The 23,441-nt window shown below is 38.3% G+C and overlaps 1 protein-coding gene across 3 annotated transcripts in view; it reads left to right on the forward strand.

Moving 5' to 3' along the window:
- Window positions 1-22,626, forward strand: part of LOC135079409 (furin-like protease 2) — a 113,735-nt gene extending 91,109 nt beyond the window's left edge. For all 3 annotated transcript variants that reach the window (XM_063974067.1, XM_063974068.1, XM_063974069.1), the window contains exons 8-14: window positions 588-746; window positions 3,686-3,825; window positions 5,411-5,666; window positions 7,304-7,398; window positions 8,902-8,918; window positions 9,481-9,630; window positions 18,683-22,626. In XM_063974067.1, the coding sequence (XP_063830137.1) occupies window positions 588-746; window positions 3,686-3,825; window positions 5,411-5,666; window positions 7,304-7,398; window positions 8,902-8,918; window positions 9,481-9,630; window positions 18,683-18,838 (973 nt within the window). In that variant the 3' untranslated portion in view covers window positions 18,839-22,626. The remainder of the gene's footprint in view (window positions 1-587; window positions 747-3,685; window positions 3,826-5,410; window positions 5,667-7,303; window positions 7,399-8,901; window positions 8,919-9,480; window positions 9,631-18,682) is intronic.
- The last annotated feature ends 815 nt before the right edge of the window (window positions 22,627-23,441 follow it).

Consider the following 23,441-nt stretch of genomic DNA (forward strand, 5'->3'; position numbering starts at 1 on the left):
CGTTTAAACCCGATCACGTCCCGCCATGAGCGTAAAACGGTGTACCACGGCCGGCCCGACTTCAGTTACCGTCTGCCGAATGGATCTCACACACGCGCACGTTATAAATAAGGATTAACGTACAAAGGTAGTGGATACAATGACTGACATTGGTAATTTTCGGCAGATTTCTGTGATTTGTCAGAAATGCCTTTTGCTAGGTGTAAGGTTACTAAAACATCATTATTTGTAGCAAAATAAAGTGAAAGCTAAGACTTCCTGCAGACTTTTAGTCGGACGATAGTTTAGTCGGGCTGTTAATCAGCATGAACATTGAACATGTAGGTACGATAGTGCGCACATTACACCGATTGGGTATCGGCCGATTCCATATACAAAATAGAAGCCGACTCAACTATCGACCCATAAAAATGTGTAGTTTGTGGGTCTTTATGAAATACGTAAGTAAGTAAAAGATAAGGATGAAAACAATGATACCGTATTTATTGATAGTAGATCAGCAACTTTCATATTTTCAGTTAACAATAAAATTAATCAATCTATTTCAATGCATTTTTACAATATTTTTTATTTGTATTTTCTCGTAGGTGCGTGGCCGAATGCAGCCACGGTTACTACGCGGAGGCGGGTCGGTGCTCGCGCTGCATCCACGGCTGCACCGACTGCGTGTCTCGCTTGAACTGCACCTCGTGTGTAGGCACGCTGAGACTCCAGTCCGGTGCTTGCCGTACTTCTTGTGCTGATGGGTAAGTGTTATAATATAATTCATAGCTGAATGCAGACAGGGCTTCCATACGGAGCGTGACAGGTCGCGGTTACAACCTACGCGGAGGAGGGTCGACCGATACATCTCGTAACTGAATGTAACTACGGTTACTACGTGGAGGCGGGTCGGTGATCGCGCTGCATCCACGGCTGCACCGACTGCGTGTCTCGCTTGAGCTTGCCGCACTTCTTGTGCTGATGGGTAAGTGTTTTTATACTTCATAGTTCAATGCAGCCAGGGCTTTTATACAGAGCGTGACAGGTCGCGGTTACACCGATACATCTTGTAGCCGAATGCAGCCGCGGTTACTACGCGTAGGCGGGTCGGTGCTCTCCTTAAACGAACGAACGAAAAGCGACTCCGAAAAAGTTACAGTACGTTACTCTGTCCTGTCTATGAGTAAAAAGGCAGTAATTGCTATTTACTCCTAAAATTTTTCATCATTTTGTTATACGCCACAACAAACCTGCAGTTACTTTCATGGCGACTGATTTGTGTACAATCCCACGCTTTACGCTTTATTTTTATGGAAACGACCAGGTCATCCCGATTTAACCGAATCATCACGGTTCAGCTATTCCGAAGTAATCCTCGGGCACAATGGCGAAAGTAATTTCAGAGTAATATTGTACATTTGTTTGTGAGAGCGCGGTTATATCCTAAGATTCTGGTGCAGGGTCTCTCGGCGTTTCACACCACGAGTGATTCGGACCGCGGTGCGAATTGAAGATAATTGTTATTGAATGGGGCTTTACGCACTGTAGTACTTGGGCGGAGTGAATGTTCCAAGAAATCATTTGTAATGGGTCGATTTGGACCAAGGCATATAACCAGGCCTTTTAAGATATTTTTACGCTTGTTTGTACTTCATGGAAAAAGTGCGTAATTCTTCTTCTTTCTGTGCTATTCAACCCTTATTAAAGAAGGTAAATTAACATGATAAGGGAATGTTTCTTATCACAGTCCTTTACGAAAATTTCTTGGCGATTCACACCACGTGATGAAAGACATTTATCAAAAAGAGAATTTTGACGGTTCACACCACGGTCCGAGTAACTCGTGGTGCGAAACGACCAAGGACCGCGATGCCCTCAGATCTCAAGCCATTTTGATTTCGCTCCGAAGTTTTTATTGGTCTTGAAAAGTCCTCCAAGTTAAATGTTTGTGGCGAACGAATAGCTTCTTGGAGACATGTATTGCGTACATTACCATAATGTATTCCTGTTTTTAATGTACGGACTTAGTTAACTTTGGGATAATTAATAAGACTTAGGCCAACTTAGGCTTGACTGACAGGTTGTAAACTCGGTTTATTGGTTCAATGTTGTATAATAATAGCAGATGGATTCTAAATTGCGTTTTTGGCGTAGGTAGGTATTATCTACTTTTATCTTAGTGCATATTTATAATCCCTTAATTCAGAAAATTACGCCTTTAAGTTTAGTTTTATCTTAAACTGGAGTCTCCTTCTTCAAGGTCTATTTCTATTAAATATATTAAAATGTTTAGGCATATTATTAGTAAGAGTAATAAGTTACATAGTTTTCATTTTTCTCTGTCGCTTTCGTTTCTCGCTTGGAGTGAGAGGGAAAATAGATTCGTAAATACTGAAACGGCGGTAGCGAGCATAGCCCCGCAGTTCTTTTGCGCCATTCTCTAAACTAACTTAAGACAAGTCTTTCCCCGTGGACAGCAAACTTTTTCCTATTAAATTGAGAAAACAAACATATTTTAAAGCATATTTAGTTCTTCCCACATTTATCTCTTTCCAGTGTGGTAAAACCATGTTTTTGTTAGTGCGAGCATACGTACGTTTTTTTCACTTTACAAACATGTTAAAAGTGACCGCGTGGGTGCAACACTGACTCTTACGTCTATATGTTTAAAGAATAATATGGCAAGAGTGTGCCGCGGAGTTTTTACAGTGAGATACTGTAACTCGACACTCCGCGAATCTGTACTCTGGGTCCGGTTTACGACGCTCCCTCTGTCGCGTCTAAAAGCGTTCGTTATGCCGACGGTTCCCAAAGGTGGAAGGTGTTCCCCAACCTTGTAAAGGTTACAAAAGTTTCAGTTGACAACTCATCAGACTGTAAATTTTAGTAAGCACTCAATTCTGCGACCATACATACATAAGATCGCATGCTGATGTCGTCTCTACAATTTAGGTTTTTAAATCTCTTCGGAAAAGTAAATACATAGCATCTGATGAACCTTCGCTGTAGGTACTTTTTGGTCCCGTGAATAGTGTTTTTAAAACTTGCATCAAACGTTACAGACAGAAGCACTTCTAATATATCCGCAGGCCTATAAAACTTCCAAATAGGTATGACTTGTATGAGAAACTTTATTCTTGAATATCGTATTCGTTTGTGATTATTTTAATATCACGGTCCAGTCACTTGAATCAGCGTGGACAGCGGTAAAGTTTGAGAAACGCTGTTTTATACAATGTTCAGGACTCGGAAGGTTCGAGTGTTACACTTTTTCATGCTGCAACTTTGACTTTTAGTGGATAAAATATGTAATGCTTGTATGTTACTTCAGCTGCTAGCTCGTCTAGAGGGCGAACATTTTATTATTTACTTCTGTTTCAAAATTCCACGAATGTTCGCCAAAATTTGGTTTTCATACTCTTTTTTTTAGTTTGATGTAGGTTTTTTAACGATTTTTAGTTCTTTTTCCGTATTGATGGATGGTTGTCACGTAAAATAGTTTTGTGCAAACCGCCACAAAGCTGCTGTCGCGCTGTTACAGCGTGGCATTTGGCGGCTTTGAAAGCGCCTTAAGTCTTCGAGTTCTCACTAATTCTGGTGCTAATCGCATTGTCCTTAGTGGCATTCGAACCGTACTATCCAGTTTGCAAACTACTACGCCAATCATCTGAGAATCAATGTAATAAAATTCTCCATTGTGCAGGTACTACGCGGACCGCGGCACCTGTTCAAAATGCTACCTCTCCTGTCGCACCTGCATCGGTCCCCGACGCGACCAGTGCGCCTCCTGCCCTCAAGGCTGGCGGCTGGCCGCGGGAGAGTGCCACCCTGAATGTCCTCAAGGTAAACATTAAGATTACAGTGCCCTAATCAGCTCTTCAAGTACCAGCGCATCGAGTCAATAGAAATCAGTTGTTACCGTGGTCTCATGCGACGACTTAGGGTTGACAAATGCTACCTCTCCTGTCGCACCTGCATTGGTCCCCGACGCGACCAGTGCGCCTCCTGCCCTCAAGGCTGGCGGCTGGCTGCGGGCGAGTGCCACCCTGAATGTCCTCAAGGTAAACAATAAACATTAAGATTACAGTGCCCTAATCAGCTCTTCAAGCACCAGCGAATCGAGACACAATAGAAATCAGTTACAGTGGTCTCATGCGACCACTTAGGGTTGACAAATGCTACCTCTCCTGCCGCACCTGCATCGGTCCCCGACGCGACCAGTGCGCCTCCTGCCCTCAAGAGAGTGCCACCATGAATGTCCTCAAGGTAAAATTTCGATCTCCAACATTAACACAAACGATATTACAGAGCTATGACAGACGACAATGGCGGTAAAGACTAGCAAAACATATTCTGACTCGCTTAACATATTAGAATTCAGACAGTTTCATCAAAAAAGTAAATCTATGAAGTCATCAGTGGGTCTACCTACTCGTACTATCCAAGGCTTGCATCTCTATTTGTTACTCACTGTATAAATGAATAATTTTGACATGTTTCTATTAAATAAATATTTTTTCTTTCTTAATTTCGAATAATGTAGAATTAAATATAGCGTTGAAAAGAGATTTAAGCATTGGGGGAATGCTGCAATGTTAAATTTTCACTTGGATATTTAACAGGTATTTGAAGGAATGTATTTATTAAAATGTAAAAGAGTTACATTTTCATCTTTTCGCATTAATAAAAGAAAGAATATCAGGGAAAATCTTAATCATTCAAATTTTAATTTGATCTAATAGCATCCAATTAAAATCTTAAATGAATTTCAATCACCAATTATGGCCCACGGCTTAGTACTAAAACACTTGCTTACATCGCAAAAGGTATTTTCTAAATCACCTATTAGTTACCTGTCATTAATGGTAACGAGTGCTCCAATTAGGATCAGTTTCAAAGAACTATCTTAAACGTGAAATCAATTAACATCGATCCATTAACTACCCTCATTTTACAGTTTTCAGTTACTATTACCACCACTATAGTTTTAGATGAATGTATAATCAAGAGTAACATGCCACGTGGGGTGCGAGAAGCGTGCTCCACACGACGTGTGTATTTGTATAAGATCGTACTTTAGTTTAAGGTCACGTTTGTACACACATGGAGCTATGCTCTCAAAGTAGGTGTAAAGGTCATAGCACACTTATCAACCCGGAAAGGGATCAACATCGTATCGTTTTTCGCAATAGGCGAGGCATTTACGTTACGGTATGTGTGCGCGTTGCAATACGAAGATTTATGCAAAGAATACTGACCGTTTCCGATCCGTTTCCGGGTTGATAAGTGTGCTTCGTCCTCAATGATGAATTTATTTAGAAATATTAATTTTACAGTCGTTTACTGTTTTTGTCTTTCTTCCTGTATATAGAGCACTCACATTTATAAAGCGTTAAAAGCAGTTTTAAATCTCGATAATTTCCAACAGGTTTCTACCAAAGCGTCGGCGGCTGCCGGCACTGTCACCACTACTGCCGCGAGTGTGACGGCTCAGGCCCTCTCCACTGCAAATCCTGCCCTCCTCGCTTCATGTTAGACGGAGGCTTATGTATGGAGTGCCTGGGGTCCCAGTACTATGATGCCACCACCGGGACCTGCAAGAGTTGCGACCCCTCCTGCAGAACTTGCTCCGGCCCTGGCCAGTTCAGTTGCACTGCTTGCTCAAGACCTCTCAGACTCGACAAGTGAGTAATAACTGTCTTTTATAGAAGTCCTGCCCTCGCTTCATGCTAGATGAAGGCTTGTGTATGGAGTGCCTCGGGTCCCAGTACTATGACGTCACTACCGGGACCTGCAAGAGCTGTGACCCCTCCTGCAGAACTAGCTCCGGCCCTGGCCAGTTCATCTTGATAAGTAATTACACTAACCTTTACTATGGATTCTATGGAACTGATTATTGTGACTTTTCCTGCTAAACGTAGAGCGGCCCTGGTATGTTAAACTGCTTTCTTGAGACCTCTTAGAGACTAAACAAGTCTTAAGTTTTTGAAATAGACTGCTTTTTCAGTTAAATGAATTGGTATTTTTGTTAATTGGTAACCGTAGCCTAATTGGGGTAGGTCTTTTTCAACACCTTTAAAGTCATTCAAATAGAAAATTAAATTAAATAAAAACACTGCATTAGAAATCCGGACACTTGGCGTATTATACTCAATTGCTACTCTGATATGTATTCAAAAGTCATCAAATACCTGGTACAATACTGGTAGGTACTGTTTTTATATTCACGTTAATAAACATTCAAATATTAATTTTAAAAGTGCCCAAACCACTCGAAAGATCAAAATGAACAAACGTCTTACCGTACGCTCCTCAAGAGAGCCGTCGAAACGAGTAACGTAACGTAAAAGATTATTTTTCCGCTTCTCACGTCAACTCGGCTGTCTAAGGTACAAAAGCGTTTCTGATTGAAGTGCCCTAGTCCTACTGACATAGAGGGCGCTGAGAACGTTCAAGGGCCCTAAGCCCCTATGAAAGGGCTTAAGAAAACCCTCGCCAAATGTTTGCCAAGATATTTCCATCTACCTATTTATGACGCACTGTTATTTTAAACGCGAATTACATTTGTATGCGTGACGGAGTAACGGACGGGTCTAAGTAAATGCAAATGTTTATTCGAGTGAAATGGCCACGGCACATTGCAGATAGACCAAAAGTGACTTGGGGTGGGCTCGACCGTTTTTATTTTGCCATTACAAGAATACGCTCGGACGTTTATTTCTAAATTCGCACTTTTCGCGAATGTTTTATGCTATCATATAAAATAATATGTTGAGTTTATTTTTTTAGTTGATTTTGTTAATGTAGTAAACTTTTTATTCCCGTTTAATGGTTTATGTGTGATCATGATAGCTGTACATTTTAGGTACAGTCAACCAAACCTTCAGCATTATGTAGAGTTCGTATGTTAAAGTCACATGCAAAATTCTGTGTTACATTCGAAATTATTAATTTCTATTTGAGAAATCCTCTACTTTTGCTTTAAATTAAATTAAAAAGGGTTGTTTGCCTGCAATAAAACCTCCTCTTCATGGTCATCTAAATATATAAAAGGAGAAATTGACTGACTGACTGACTGACATATCAATGCACAGCCTAAACGGCTAAACGTAGGTACTTAAAATTTGGAAGGAACCGTAGAGGTGCACTAAGAAAGGAATTCCCGAAATTCCCATGGAACGGGAGTTAGCGGGAAAAAACATTTGTATGAAAAAATCTAAACCGCGTGAGATAGATGATGGGGCAAAACGGGATCCACGCGTACGAAGTCACGGGCGGCCGCTAGTAATGATAGATTTCTGAAGCTGAATGTTCTTTTCAGACTAAACAACCAATGCGTGCCGTGCTGTGCGGAGCGCGGAAATACAGCAAGCACCACTCCCGCGCCCGACTGCTGTCACTGTCATCCTGACACTGGTAAGTTCTACCACAGAATAATAATAAGTACGGGATTCCGTGGAGGGTAGTTGAACGGGAAGCATGGTCGATCTGTTTTAATGGTTTCAATTTATTATTTAATGGACTTTAGTGTACAAATTTGGTGTTATTTTGTGTTCTAAAGTGCAGTGAAGTGATGAATTATAAAAAACATTGAAATACTTCGAATTTGAGCGCGCATCGAGTGTCGAGTGGGTTGTCGTAAGAACAACCCGCTTTGGACCCGGTGGCGTCTTGAAACCTGCTTACGGGCATACTTAACTCCACGGAATCAATGAAAAATCAATAGAACTGAAACACCCACGTTCTATTGATAACTATGTCAATTTTCACTCGACATTGGCAGAAATAAACCTCCCAGAGAGGTTTGGTTGCCATTAAAAAAAAAAAAAAAAAATAATAATAATAATAAGTACTACGTACAGAAGTTTTACTTCGCGAAGGTATTTAAAAAAATGTATGCTCAATGTCATTAATAATATGGTGTAATTTAGCCTGTCTCAAGAGTCAAGCACCATTTAGTTGACAAACGTCAGTGATCGGCACTGCGCCGAAGCTATAGGGCTGACTTCGGTAAAATGATGTGACGTGAGGGGCCAAACTGTGGAAAATGGTGGAGGAAATACATGATTTAGCACGAATATCATGAATAATATTAACTACTTATTTACATCTCAGTGTCTTGAGGCAACTTAAAAAAGTACATTCTGTGTTTTTATTATTATTTAGGCAGTTAAATACTGCACAGTATTTAGTACACCGTGCGTGAGTCAATGTTCGCTTGTATGTGAGGCCTTGTCGAATAGTATCCTGTAGGTGGGCCATCGTGCGTGTTTTGTTGTCGTCGTCGCGGAGATGAACAGGCCTGGTTCTACGCCGATTTTTGTGTTCTAGATTTTTTTCATTTCCTGACACTACTGGTGAGGTTTATTGTACTATTTTTGATATTCTGTAATCCTTTGAACTTAAAGTTCTTGTTCTCAACAAGGTGCAGTAAGAGGCTTATTTGTCTTTTATTTTATGTTACGAATAAACGATTTTGCAATATTCTTAAACACTATCAAGAACATTGAGATATAGAGATATGCCAACTAATGCGCTGAGTTCGAAACTCAGTGTCGCATTAGAAATTCACACACACAAAGTAATCAAAAATGTTCATTATCCACTGCGGTATCAGTACTCAACGTTCGAATAATCTTTAGTACTATGCAAGCAATGTAAACTGTTTACATTATGACGTTGCTGCTGTCATCATTGCTGTCACGAGCAATGTGTTCTGTGTTTGGGCATATTGCCGCGACACCGGCGCCGCCCCCTTGTCACATCTCCCTTTAGTTTCTGTGATCTGTGATCAAGAATGTTCGATGTTGAAAACTGAAAATAAGCGAAATAATTTGTGAAAAGAAATTAAGTTTTTATATTTCACACGTCTCTCGCATTGCTACGAGTAAGTTGCTAATCCTATAGTTTTATTCCAAGGCGACTGCATAAACTCGTCGGGCGCGGGCAAGAGGCGTATAGCGGAGTGGTCGGCGCTACAGTCCAACAGCGAGTGGTCGCCGAGCGGTCCGCCCGCGACCGTCGTCACACTCGCCGTGTGCGCGGCCGCTCTAATGGTGTTCCTTACTGTGCTGTTTGTGCTACAGGTATGTGGAAAATTGTATAGTCATTTTAGGCTAAAAACTCGTCGGGTAAGAGCCCATCGCGCAGTGGTCGGCGCTACAGTCCAACAGCGAGTGGTCGCCGAGCGGTCCGCCCGCGACCGTCGTCACGCTCGCTGTCTGCGCGGCCGCGCTTATGGTGTTCCTTACTGTGCTGTTTGTGCTACAGGTATGTGGAAAATTGTATAGTCATTTTAGGCTAAAAACTCGTCGGGTAAGAGCCCATCGCGCAGAGGTCGGCGCTACAGTCCAACAGCGATTAGTCGCCGAGCGGTCCGCCCGCGACCGTCGTCACGCTCGCCGTGTGCGCGGCCGCGCTTATGGTGTTCCTTACTGTGCTGTTTGTGCTACAGGTATGTAGAACATTTGTTTTATGAGAGCTCTAAGGTCAAACTCTTCGGGCGCGGGCAAGCGTCGCATCGCGGAGTGGTCGGCGCTACAGTCCAACAGCGAGTGGTCGCCGAGCGGTCCGCCCGCGACCGTCGTCACACTCGCCGTGTGCGCGGCCGCGCTAATGGTGTTCCTTAGTGTGCTGTTTGTGCTACAGGTATGTAGATTATGGCGACCACGGGCTGGAACGCGTAGCGTGGGCAGGCCTCCTACTAGATGGACCGACGATCTGGTAAAGGTCGCGGGAAGAGCTTGGATGCGGGCAGCGCAGGACCGTGTATTGTGAAAAACCTTGGGGGAGGCCTTTGACCAGCAGTGGACGTCTTTTGGCTGACACGAACGAACGATGTAGATTATGATCTTTAAGGTCTCATCATTAGGTCATTTAGTCCATTGCAGGATTATCTAATTTACCATTGGCAAATGGATGTTTTGGACTGTACTCCCCACGCTAGCTCGTCGAGTTGGAGAAACCTAATGTTCGCATAATGTGTCTCTAGTTGCTTTTCACGATTATCACGAAAAGAGTGGGGCTGGTTCTTGTCTATTCTGGTGATGAGACCACACGGCTTGTAAGATCTAAAACTTGACAATACAAATTATGATGATTTAAAGGTCTGTCAATTTCAAATCATTTTAATAGCATCACAACTATTGAGACAATCTTGATGTAGCAAAACATGTGGACTTATTTTTAGCTGTAACAACTATATACCATGTTTTATGCAAATAAACAATTATTCTATTCTATTCTAATACTCTGCTAATCCTATCTGCAGAGCATATAGGAAGAGCGCAGCACAGGCTGCGACTCCTACGTCAAATTATTTCTATTTATTTTACTTTCCCGTCAAAACGATCTTCCCCTTTTTACTCTAGTTCGTAGGCAATGCGTGTTGAAATAAATGCGCGTCTATGCTACCTGTCTTGCGCACGACTTGAATGTGAACATACCTTAACACAAACCTGTGCAAACAATGAAAAGTGTAATGATTCGACACAGCCCATTTACAGTTATATTACACGGCAGTGATTGCAAAACCAGTTCATATTTGATTAGGACGCAAACGGGCACCCCTTGTAATTGTTGCAGCAACGATAATAAATCTTTGAAATTGGGAAGAAAGGGAGCTTCCTAGGAAATAATTCATACACGGGACAAAGGGTATAAATATTCGCCGTGTTTTGTACATTTGGGGGGTGCTATCTTGTGAATTCACTTCCTTGCGGAATATGTGCAGGAAGGGTGGTTTTCCTTGACAAAATCAAAATAATTTAGAGCATGCTACGTAACGTATTAGAACAATGGTGATGGTGCCGTATCCTTCCATCCGCAACAGCAATCATTATACTTTACGAGCCGCCACAGTCGTTTGATATAGTTCAATCGGACCAATAAAATAAAACGTATCCTCCCAAAACACGCCAGCATATTTTCCGGATGTATTCAAGTTACTAATGTCCTTTATTTTCTTCCATTTTTAAATTGACAGCTATGGCTTATGAGCCGTGGCTTATTGGCCGCTATTCACTACTATTAAATAGTAATGCTGAGGCCCGGTTTCTGATTTGAGATTTTAGGCTATATGGCTTAATAAACTTCATCCTTGATCACGGTCAAGCTATAATTCTTTATTCAGAAACTGGGCCTGAGTCTGGTATATTGAACAAGACTAATAGCGTTACGAAAAATATATTTTTTAAACTCAATTGCTCACTGAAAAACTAATAACTCATAATCCTATTTACAAAACTTACCAATAGCTCTGAGAAAAACCCTGAAACTCGAGCTTTGTCGTTGTGAACTTAATAGTTAGAGCGTTCGATTCGCCCACTGGACCGTAACTTCTAATTCTCCACTCCCTTTGTTAAAATAAGTTACCAACTCGAGGTTTGTCCTGAATAATGTACTAACTCAAAAATTTACTAAATTGAAACTTGCCAGGCGACCGATATTACTTTCTAGAATTAGATTTTAATAAGTGAAAGAGCGAACCTTCTAAGAACGAAGGAAAACTACACTCAACATCAAATAAATAGCACCTTCCGCGACGCGAACTTTAAAGATTTTCTTCTGACACAATCATGGTGCCCCATCAATATTGGAGTTATTTGAAAGCCCAATAAATATCCTTAAAGAAAAACACATATAATTTCTAAATAAATGATTAACAAATACCATAAATGTGACTGGAAAAAAGACCTCACTTTGTGCTCACCTCTGGTATCAATTAGACCAACAGATGGATAGCGATTAATCCCAATTTAACATTTTATAGCCATAAAATTTGGCTCATGCGCAACTACCTATTTTTTGAAGCAGTGACTCTGGATCCTTCTAAAGACGCATTTTTGGGGTAAAAACCTTTCCTTTAATGAAATGAAGTTTAGAACTAGGCTTTTAAATGGTGCCCATATTGGTGGGAAGTGGGGATGCATACGTTTGAAACTGCTTGTCGCGGGAGGTGTGATTTATTTGATGTCGAGTGTATTTAATCGTGGATCTAATACCAGATACAGATGTGTTTGAAATAATATGGAGAAACATGGTTAGCCCTTAAGTAACATCCTTATGTTTGGTTACACTTTGAACACCCTGGGGCAAAAAAATACCCCAAACGGAAATTGAAAAATTTTAAGTAAATATTGAAAATCAATTTAATTTTGTGATTTACAATGTATTAATGAACTCACTGAATTATACGATTGCTTTAAAAGAACGTCTATCTAGCGTAAAGAAACACCTTAAATCAATCATAACAAAAACAAATAATTTGTCATTGGCAACTAATAGTCTCCACAATGGTCTTTTAGAAAAATCTTGGAAAGTTATTGTGGGAACCAAAAACTTACACTAATCGGACATTAAATAGATGTTTTATGCATATTTTAAACACAAAATGAAATAAAACGAAAATTTCTGGCTTTATAATAAAGCAAAATAAATAAACTTATTTTTTTATAAAATTATGAAAAAATGTTTAAAAATATTTTTTATTTATTTTATTCCTAATTATCCTTTTCAAAACACATCAGACACGCTGAATTACTACGTAGTTATCACTTTTGAGCCCTATTTCTGTGTAGAATTTATGAACGCTCTGTTCTGAGAGGATGTCTTCAAAGTTCGAAAAGTATCATGTAAATCAAGCTCTAATCATCTCTCTGCATTCTAGAGACAATGTGCTACTTAATCGTCATATAAATATTTACTCATTTTGTTTCAATGTTGTAAAAACCTATTAATAACATGTTAGGTGATGATAAATTAAAGTATACGTAACTAACACCCTGGGGTAAATTTCTGCCCCACCTACCTGTACAAGCCAAACGGATGATTTTTTTCACATCCCGCATCTACGAGCTTAAAGCGCACACTCTAGATTGAGAATACACAAAACGACATTGCACTAGCTACTCTACAAAAAAAGATATGCCAATTTTTATGCGCCTGGGGTAAAAAATTACCCCACGGTGTTACTTAAGGGTTAGTAATGGATGTTTATTCTTCAAAACACATAATATCGACCCTAGTATTTACTGCAGAAGCATTTTATTTATACTTTACGAGCTTTATTTACACTGTCGTTCGAAACACTGCATCTTATGTATTCACCTTCCAATGTCCATTATTTTCTTCTATTCATAAGTTGACTGCTACGAGCTGTAGCTAATTGGTCGCTATCCACTACTATTATACGCTTAGGCTGAGTCTGATTAACACTACAAGAGAATTATTTACAATAAAATTTTAATCATTTCTTCATACTTTTGAGATTTGCCACGTTTCTCCAAAAGCGTCGGACTGACCATTCCTGAAAATTAAATTTCCACTGTAATTACGGGCCTTTGACTGACTTAATATCGTTTGTCAGGAGTTGACCAAGTTATTCAACCTTTTGCAAACGGCCTATTAGCGGAATGATTACGTACTAATTATTTTTATTAATGAACTTCAAAGGTTAATGAATTCGTAATTTTGCTTTTGATGAGTAGGCGTTCGGTTCCCTTCATTATCTTCGACGTTTGTGGTCTCACTTCGTCTATAATTATGTGGATTGTAATTTGTAGTCCTAAAATAGAACGTTCCTAATTATTTTGAATTGAAATGTAAATAATATTTTGTTGAAATGAACAGAATATCTATAGAAGGATATCTGTAGTAAAGTAAAGTAACGGGTAAATTGCCAAACTTAAAAAAAAAAAAAAAAAAATGTATTTATTGCCTTCGAACCATTAGACAAACTTAAGTAGGTAACGTTGATGGGCACATAGCTTATAGAACTGATAGCCAATCGGGCAGAAACGTTTTTGAGTGGATCGGAAAACGTACGTTTCGGCAGGCTGGACCAACGATCTGGTGAAAGTCACAGGGTGCACCTGGATGCCGGCAGCACAGAACCGTTGTGAAAATAGGTCTTGTTTTGCTTATCGTCAGTAAAGTGCTAACAGTGTGTAGATGTTTTTTTGACGGTTATAAAGACCGCGTCCTTTTTTCCGACCGATCTCCTGTAAAATGCACATTTTTGACTTACACACTTTTAGAACTTCACTGACGATATGGGTTTTTCAAATAGTTATTCAAATAATTAGCGTTCCGTTGTTACTAACAACTTGTTAGATACGAATATGTAGGGGGATAGTGGATTTTGTTATTGGCTTAAATAAAGTGAAAAGTAATTGATTGATATTGAAAATAACATGGAAATGTAAATTCACGTAAGTCCTATAAATACGCTTTTACAGTTCGTACGCGTTGAATGAACTAATTGCAATCATCGGGATATTTTACAAACGTTCACATTAATCGAGGCCCATCCATTTGACTATTACTGTGGCAATGAAACTGTTATTAATACGAATCCGCAAATGAGTAACAAAATGCGTATTTAGGAACTAATTGTATCGGAAACAGACAAGGTGTTGTAATGGACGCCGCATTTTATTTATCCGTATTTATGAAATAACATATTATTTCTTTGCAACATTTCACTATTGAAATAACTGACGACTTGGAATTTGTTTTTCAAATAAAAAAAGCAATAACGCATTGCATGTCAAAATGCGTTTTGCCTTTCGTTCGTTTCAGCCGAAAGACGTCCACTGCTGAACAAAGGCCTCCCCTAAGTATTTCCACGCTGAAATCTATCCGCGTCTGTATCGCCAGTCTTATAAGTGTGCAAGTGTGTCTCACATCATAAATTCCATTTTAAGTACAGTAGCGTTAAATAGTTCGTGACTGACACCCAAAGTAGCCAAAAAGTTCGCAACAAGTCTTTGTTACAATTGAAATAAAGTTGCATTGTCAACTTTACTTTTCATTGGCCACTTTGGATGTCACGAACTATTTGACGCAGACTGCACAACATACAGGACAGCAAGCAGCATCATTAGTAGGTTCTGTTTTGTAACGATAACGTATAATCTGTGATCTGTTGTCAACTGTACCTAAAGCGCTAAAGCAACCTTATTACCCGACTGCGCCAGAAGGAGGGTTGTTTTTAAGGCTCGTATTAAGCTGCGGGCGTCCGCTTGTTCCCAACAAGTCACACTGGTACTGATCACAAACATTAAAATATATCTTTAAAATAAAAGAGCTTTCATTATAAAGAAACAATGTACAAAATACATAAATCTAAATAATGAAGTAATCTAAAGTTTACAGTAAGAAAATATAGATTAATAAGTAGGGGTGTGACTGGATGGAATTTTTGTTCCAACGAGTAACAGGGTTACTAAAAACAAGCGTTGGGAACAAGCGGCGCGGCGTCTATGCACAAACTTGTCTCTAGCATCGAATCGTACAAATTGATAGCCTCTGCGGTTATTCTCAGATATTTCATATCCCTGTATCGTTAGTTGGAATTATTGCTATAAATATCGGCCCGCCCAATAGATAAATGCGCATTATGTAATAATGGAATATTACTAGGAACAAGCGGGTCTTGAATAATTTTTACTTAGGCAAAATCAGAATTACTAAAGCTATCTTTGAACACGAAGCTTCAAAGCTAAATAAAAACTGAGTCATATAATGCCATTGTATAATGTACGAGTAGGTGCGATTTCGTATTAAAAATGTATTAATGTGCTATTGACTGTGTACCAGTAGTATTATAATTTTTGTCTATGCATTGAAAGACAATGATGGCTGACTTAGTTTTTTCGGCACTTTTCAGCACCAGCATACCTACCTACCATAGATGTTGTCCAAGTATGGTAGTAGGTTTAGTTACCTATATTAGACATGTTGACACCACCAGTCAATTGACGTACTTTTTAAAACTGTCAAAACGAAACTCTCCCATAGATTTTGTATGGCACTACAAGCAAGTGACGTCACTATTTTGTCAACTCAATTAAACTACTTTTTTCAATTACAATGCGAACAAAAATCGTCATTTACAGTTAATTTAAAAGTAATTAAGTTTTTAAGACCAGAATGAAGGGTATTTTTAAAAAAGTTGTGGTTTCGAATTATTGGGGTATGGTGTCAAACTGTCTTTTGCAACGCATGCCGTTTAGTAAAAACTCATGAGATCGTCATTTGTTTTTTGTGCAGTATCAGTACGAACAGTAACCTACTAATTTTGGTTTAGCATAGGTTTTAAAATACAATGCAGCGTGCATCCAACTACGATGTAACCAAACGCTAATCTAAATCTGATATCAACCGCGCTCGTTAGCCCAACAGGCTTCAACACGGCCCATCCGACTAATAATATTTAATGCGTTCAGTTGCCGTAACAACGGGTTAATTTTCCGAGATTAATACAGACACAACTAGTAACTGCCATTCCACAGTTTTAGTGTCGAGCGGCAACTTTTTATGGAATCACAAAATATTGTTCGCTGTGTCTTGTTTTTATTGGTGGGGAAATTAAAATATAATCTGGAATTCAGTTTAGTAATGTTTTCTTTATTGAAATAATTTAAATGTTACTCATTGTTATAGTGGCGGACATAGACCTAGTGGTGGGTTAGAGAAAACTTCGAAATGCAGGTACAATTTTAATATTTTATGAAAGCATATCGGCCTTACTTATTACTGCAAAATTGATCTTATTACAATTGAATAAGGTCGCTGCAATTGATATACAACCTGATAGAGCTAACTGCGCACCTCGCTGAAATACGACACTCCCTCCCACTTACCCGCACACCTACCCACGTTCGTCCCGTCCATAACAGAGCGTAGATGTGACGTCACGGTTGCCAGGTGCGCAGTTAACACAACCGAGTTGTACTATAGTGTATTGAGCCTCAAGCAATGCATAAAAAGATTCGCTTTATTTTCGTCGCCAGATGCCTAATACAGCGCTGCTTTATTGTTCCTAACAAAATAACAAAGCAAAACCTACCATTTGTTTCTCAGCAATAACACCCTAAGCCATCTTTAAATACAAGCTTTTCAGACATTCGCAAATAATACACCCATTTTTCTTCGTAAAATATTAGAACTAAGCATTTGGATTTAAGCAAAGCCATCACATTTATACTAAACCGTTAAACTAAATTGATACACTTATATAAAATGCGCTTGTAATGTCGGACCGAGCGACGAACGTCTGGCACCACAGACTGGTGAAAAACAACAACTAAAGTGCAATGGAAATAGATACAGTAGACTGAAAAATATGCGAGCTTAGGACTTCCCCAATCTGTCTGGCCAGCGTGAGAAGTTTACGCAAAATCCTTTTTCATCATCATCATCATTTCAGCCATAGGACGTCCACTGCTGAACATAGGCCTCCTCCAATGACATCGCACGGTTGGTAGCCACCTGTATCCAGCGCCATCTTGCTACCTTTATAAGGTCGTCGGTCCAACTTGTTGGTGGACGTCTCACGCTGCGTTTTCCGGTACGTGGCCTCCACTCCAGAACCTTGCTGCCCCATCGGCCGTCAGTTCTGCGTACTATGTGCCCTGCCCATTGCCACTTCAGCTTGCTAATCCGTCGGGCTATGGGGACTTTAGTTCGTTTACGGATCTCCTCATTCCTGATTTGATCTCGTAAAGAAACACCGAGCATAGCCTCCATAGCACGCTGTGCAACTTTGAGCTTCTTTATGAGGCCTATGGTGAGAGGCCACGTTCCTCATTCTTCCACGATCTTTCATTTGCCTCTGTTAGAGAGGATCATGCTCCTGCAATGGACCGACGTGTGTATTTGACCTGATGATGAAGATTGATAAGGCAAACATTGGACGTGTCATTGAAATAGAACGCTGATTATAAATCACTAACTTAGTTCATTGAGGTAAGAAAGTTAAGTGTGGGTTACTTTACATGTTTTATGGAACTACATAGTATTCCATAAAAACTTACATACTCAATAGTGTGTTATAAGTATGATTTCTTCAATAATTCTTTACAATAAGCGGTATTTATACGACATCGAATGCTCGTTAAAGTGGTCTGTGATCAGGATCAATAAGCAAAAATAAGTGCAAAAAATCAAGATAAACTAAATAAATCAAAGGAGAGCCTTCTTCAACCACTAACATTGTGTAAGAGGTGGAACTGTATATTCGCGGGGTTATTCTAAATTCTAAAACACTCCAATTCCAGCGCTTAGTTAAAGTTTGGCAGCGTAATTAGCGGGGTCTGTGAACTTTAAAAACGAGAATAAATCGGATTAAACTGGACTAAACCGGATAATTTATGTATTGATAGCGTCCATTTAGGATTTTTGTGGCAAATTTAGTTTTATCTGAACTCTTAATCGTTCTTGAATGCTGAATTTAGGAGTTTAAATTAGTATTAGAGGTTTGGTACTATTTAAAATTCGTTGATTTTTTTAAAATGTCTCAGCGTAAAAGGCCTAGGTCAAGAGATAAGGAAATTCAAATAACGGCCAGCCTGTTTCACCCTCTCTGAAAAAAAATCAGGTAGTCTTTTTGGAACTTATCTAACAGAATTATTATAGATAGGTACTACAACTTTTGCAACTGTTGGATCGTCATATCTAGCAACATTCAATGGTATCCAGCAACTTTTTCAGGAACAGTCGAGACTCTTATTCGTATTTAAACTCCGATGTGGCAATAATTATTACGTACTTATATCATAATAATTACTATGTTATGTATATTCTGTGGAATTTTAGCTTACAAACAGATAAACGATTTCCGAAGAAAATCTGAAGTCAAGTCTTCTTATTCTTAACTGTATTCACGAAGACCTATTAATTCTCCTTTTCTCCCCAGATGCGAACTCCCCGCCAGCCCAAGTCCCGGTCGCGCGGCGTGGTCTACTCCCCGCTGGCGTGCACCGACGAGGGTGACGTGGCATTCCTCGCCACGACATGCCCCACCAAAAGCCCCGGCCCCGAACAGAAGCCGCTTCTCGAACATTCCACGTAGTGAGTGAGTGAGATACAGTGGACTTAACGAACGCGATGATAGGTCGGTCGTTGTTAACGCTTGTTTTAGATGTTTTCCTTGAAGTGCACCTTTTACGTTAGTTTAGGTGCGAAAATGGATGCGCTTCAAGGAATACCTCTTGATTGAGGTGTAGTAGACCGAAGTTGACATTGTGAAAAATTACTTACAGTAGTTCAACGACAACGTAACCGTTTGGTTAGCCGAACGGTTTTGTAGCGGAATGTATCATGCATTTTAATTGACATTGTAATGATCATAAAGATACCTAATCAGTGATGCATCTAGGTGTTTTTAATTGTATTTATCATAAGTTTAATTCAGAATTGTAATTTCATTGATGTGGTCTTCTTACTGACCATTGTTCATTGATTGATCACTGATCGAAAAGGGTTGACAATGCCTATAAAAGTCACCACTGCGGGATAATATAATATTTTCTTACGTCTTTTGCCGACGTTAATGCAGCCTAATACACGCGCGATTTACCGCTTTTGCTGGTGACCGTACACAGTATGTTATGTCACAGGCTAATGGGTCACTGACTTGGTGACATAAATGTTAATAGCCCGTTAATCACACGTCACACACGTGACACAATTTACTCGAATTACAGATTAAAACGCGTGATACATTTTGTTCGTAACAATCATCATGATTAACCTCAAATGGTCCCTTAAACACTTGTTAACGCGATCGACCGTGTTAAACGTACCTAACAATGTCTATTTGCATCGATTTTTTTACGTGGAAGTATGAAAACCGATCGTCAAACGTGCGACACACACGAAACTGTACGTATGTAATATAGTTAGGTATAAATTCGTATTTTACGTAGAACAAAACGTTCGTACGACGGCGTGGATAAGTTCTGCCGTTATTATTGTGATATGGAAACTTAGTTCTAACGCTTAGTTTACCTGATCGCTGTTACTAGTTGGTTAACGTATGATTTTCGTTATAAATGGCCGACAGTTCACGATAAACAACGAAGGAAACTCGACAACAAAAAGACGTAACGAGTGGATTCGTCTCGCAAACGTCCATCTTGATTATATTATTGCTCTTCAGGGTAACATTATCCCGGAAATTCGTTGACTTTTATGGAAATTTTGATTCGGACTGTAACATGTTTTGACAGCTGTCATGATTTCTGTTGCTGTCAAAGTTAATTGAGACAAGTTTTGAGTTTAAAAAAAAACTTTACCTAAGTGTAGCGACACGGTAAAGTTCAAGAAAATATTAACTTCTCTCATGATTTTTTGTTACTTTGATACCAAAATGACGATGTTCCCAGAATGACATATTGTTTGTCTTAGTAAACATAATAATAGCAAAGAAATATGTTCAAGTTCAAACCTTTATTGGCCAAAAACAGTAAGTACCTAATAAAGAAATATAATCCCTTAGATATAATTAACTTTTATAGCTATAAATTGATACGAAATAATTCAGATAAACGAAATAATATTTTGCTAAGTGTTCTCGAGAATTATTTAATTTGCCACCTTTAGAGTTGCTCATTGTTTACCATTTCAAAGAAATATGAAATAAAATATTTTTGGACCAAAAATTGGAAACGGATTACAATTTAATTTAAATAATTAATTAACATTCATTTGTCTAGACGTGAAGACTATTTCGTTAATTAATTTTATATCTTTTCTTATCCTAATCTCTATTTTTATCGTTAATTGCTAGCACTATTTTTTTTTCGTTTAAACTTTATTTAGTTGTCCGACAAACCTAATCATTTGGGGTAATCCTATTATGATCATTAATATTATAGACTCGAGGGCATATGTAACGTTACAGTGGCAAACTCGCTCTAATTCATTAGAAAATAAAAATGATCTCAGCGTCAAAATAAATGTCAATGTGACAACTTTGACATATGACACAATAACAACCACCCATCACGCGAATATCTGATTGATTAATTGGCCCATCAAATCAAAATTTAGTCTAAACAACTATCAATACATCGCTTAACCGATCACGACACAAGTACAGGCAACCGCACTGGTTAAACACTGCTGCTTCTTATGTTGTCGTAATAGAGTTGAATTTGCAATAAAAAATTATTTCGGATGACTGTACATCTGGGCCGAATCGATACAGCAACGTGACCCGAATATAACGCGTCAACTTGTTTTCACGCCTAAACTTATAATTAACGACAACACCGGTTTAGATCGAGCATCGGGGGGTTAAGTATCGGTTCAGATTGTCGGTGAAACCTGGCTCTATTGAAGTTTGACTTTTGTGATATTAGAACTTCGGGATTGATTATCTCACATGATTAATTGTTTTATGGGGAGTTAAACAGAAAATTACTTGAAATATAACACAATATGTATTTCAGAAATAATAGACTTTAAAAAAATATTCTTATATTCACAACTTAGAACATGACTTAATTTTGAGCAAAGCAAACATTTTTTCTGTCTCTAAAAAGCAATAATATAATCTCTAGAAATCATTTTCATTTCTCTGAAGTAAAATATGTACTTACATGTTTTGTTATCTTTCGAAGAAACGTCTTAACTTAACTTTCATTAGTTTAGAATTTATAAAATGATATTTAAAACTTGATCAATCAAAACTTGAAAAGCTTTTCATAGTATATTTAGTGTAATATCTTATCGGCCATTTTCAACTAGTAACAGCAAAAAGGAATGTTGAAGTCACTGAAATTTAATACCCAAGCCATAGTCGTTGCCACAGGTTATAGCAATCAACCTAAATCGAGTTAAGATCTGATTAGGCTCTCTCCGACGACGTCACAACTCTGTGTTTTATTGTAATATAATTATAACTTAGTTTTAGGACGAAGAAGTTACCATACAATGATTTATAAACTGTACAATTTTTACATGAAACTACCACAATAGTATACAAACTTAAAAAAAACGCACTACTATTTTATATTGTAAAACAATTCACGCCTTGTCATAATTTAAGTTTCTTTTTTAAGTAGAAAAAGTTCTATTTTAGTTTTAAATATTTTTAGTGAAATTTTTATTATCTATTAATTATTACTATGCTCTCAACTACTGCTTTTTGGCTCTTTAGTTTTCGTTTTAATTGAAATTATGCCACAAATTTTAGTTTAACTAGTTAAATAATTATGCGTAGTCTCAAAATATTATTTTTATTTCATATTTGGCTGTAAAGGCCGGGTTAGAGAACCTGACAAGTAAACTCTACCTATAATTTTAAACTAATAATAATGTGATAGAAAATACGATGTATATTGTTCAAGCAACAGTGATTTTAAAATAATGATTATAAATATTACATTCAAAGAAGAAATGTTACCAATTTTATATCACAAATGTATAGTTAGCTAGATTGTTGAATCGTTAATAAATAATATTAATAAATTCTATTTCATAATCTATGTCACAATTTTCTCTCTGTTTAGGCTACATTTTTGACAAATTATGTATTTAAAAACAATTGTAATTTATTATTTATGATTGATTTGATTTGAATGTAAAATTATTTTTATAAAATGTCTAGTTTTAGTTATCTTCTTGACATCTGATCTGACCTTAGGTTTCGTTTCAAAATTATTTTCTGCATAATTTTAAAGATAGCTTAGCGCATCGAAAAATCTTTTTTTCTGAAAATGGAAATATCGATTTTCTATTGCAATTTTCTAGTTTGTTTTAGTGGGAATCTTTTTAATTAAGAATATATTTTTGTATGAAATGTTCTTATGTGCAATTAATATTTGTAATAAAAACGGAAGTCTGTGTCGAAAACTTGTTTTATTGTTATTTCGTAAATCCTATATTTTACTATAATAAACTGCTTAAGATCCAAATGTCGGGCTTGGATATGCATCATGATAAAATGTCATCGAAGATTTTAAATGACAAATGTATGAGCTTATCGTGCAAAATCGATAAAAGGCCTTGATAAAAGTTAATCGTGGTGCGCATCCTAGGCCTACGGTACAATATGTCAGTTCTTACGACCATTTCAAAGTTACTTGCAGAAAAACATATGACAATCGATACCTAACCCTCTCACGACAATACGGCAGCAAAGAGCCTCGTGGGAAGTAAGTTCCGTCGTAGGCAGTACGTTTGAACGAGCCATCTGCGCCATTTGCTAACGAGTCTAACTGATCTGTTTCCCAAGTGTCGAGGACGCAAAGAAAGGCTTGGGGCATAGGTAAGATGTAACAGCCATGCCACGGCGCTGCTGTACTTACTAAAATAGTGACCGAGTTCCATAAAGCCGAAAGGTTAATGCAAAACGAATGTTGAGGCGTAAAAGTTCTCAAGGCCAACTTACAGAAAATACCAAAATGAATTTTATGTTTTTCTTTATTAGAAAGAACTTTGTTTCACTTGGAGCCCAAGGTACCTACATAATGTAAGTTCTGTACACCTCATGACAATCGGTATCAGGAAGCGATACGGGTTATTGTTGGAACAACGGGTATGTGTATAGTTAAGTATTTCTATTGGGACTGTCTCACAATCTCTACATAAGATTTATATAATCGATATGATAAAGAATATAGGTAATTTTGTTTTCCAAAGCATTTAATAAAGAAATAGTAAATGGT

The sequence above is a fragment of the Ostrinia nubilalis genome, chromosome 16 (assembly GCF_963855985.1).
Source record: "Ostrinia nubilalis chromosome 16, ilOstNubi1.1, whole genome shotgun sequence".
Lineage (NCBI taxonomy): Eukaryota > Metazoa > Arthropoda > Insecta > Lepidoptera > Crambidae > Ostrinia > Ostrinia nubilalis.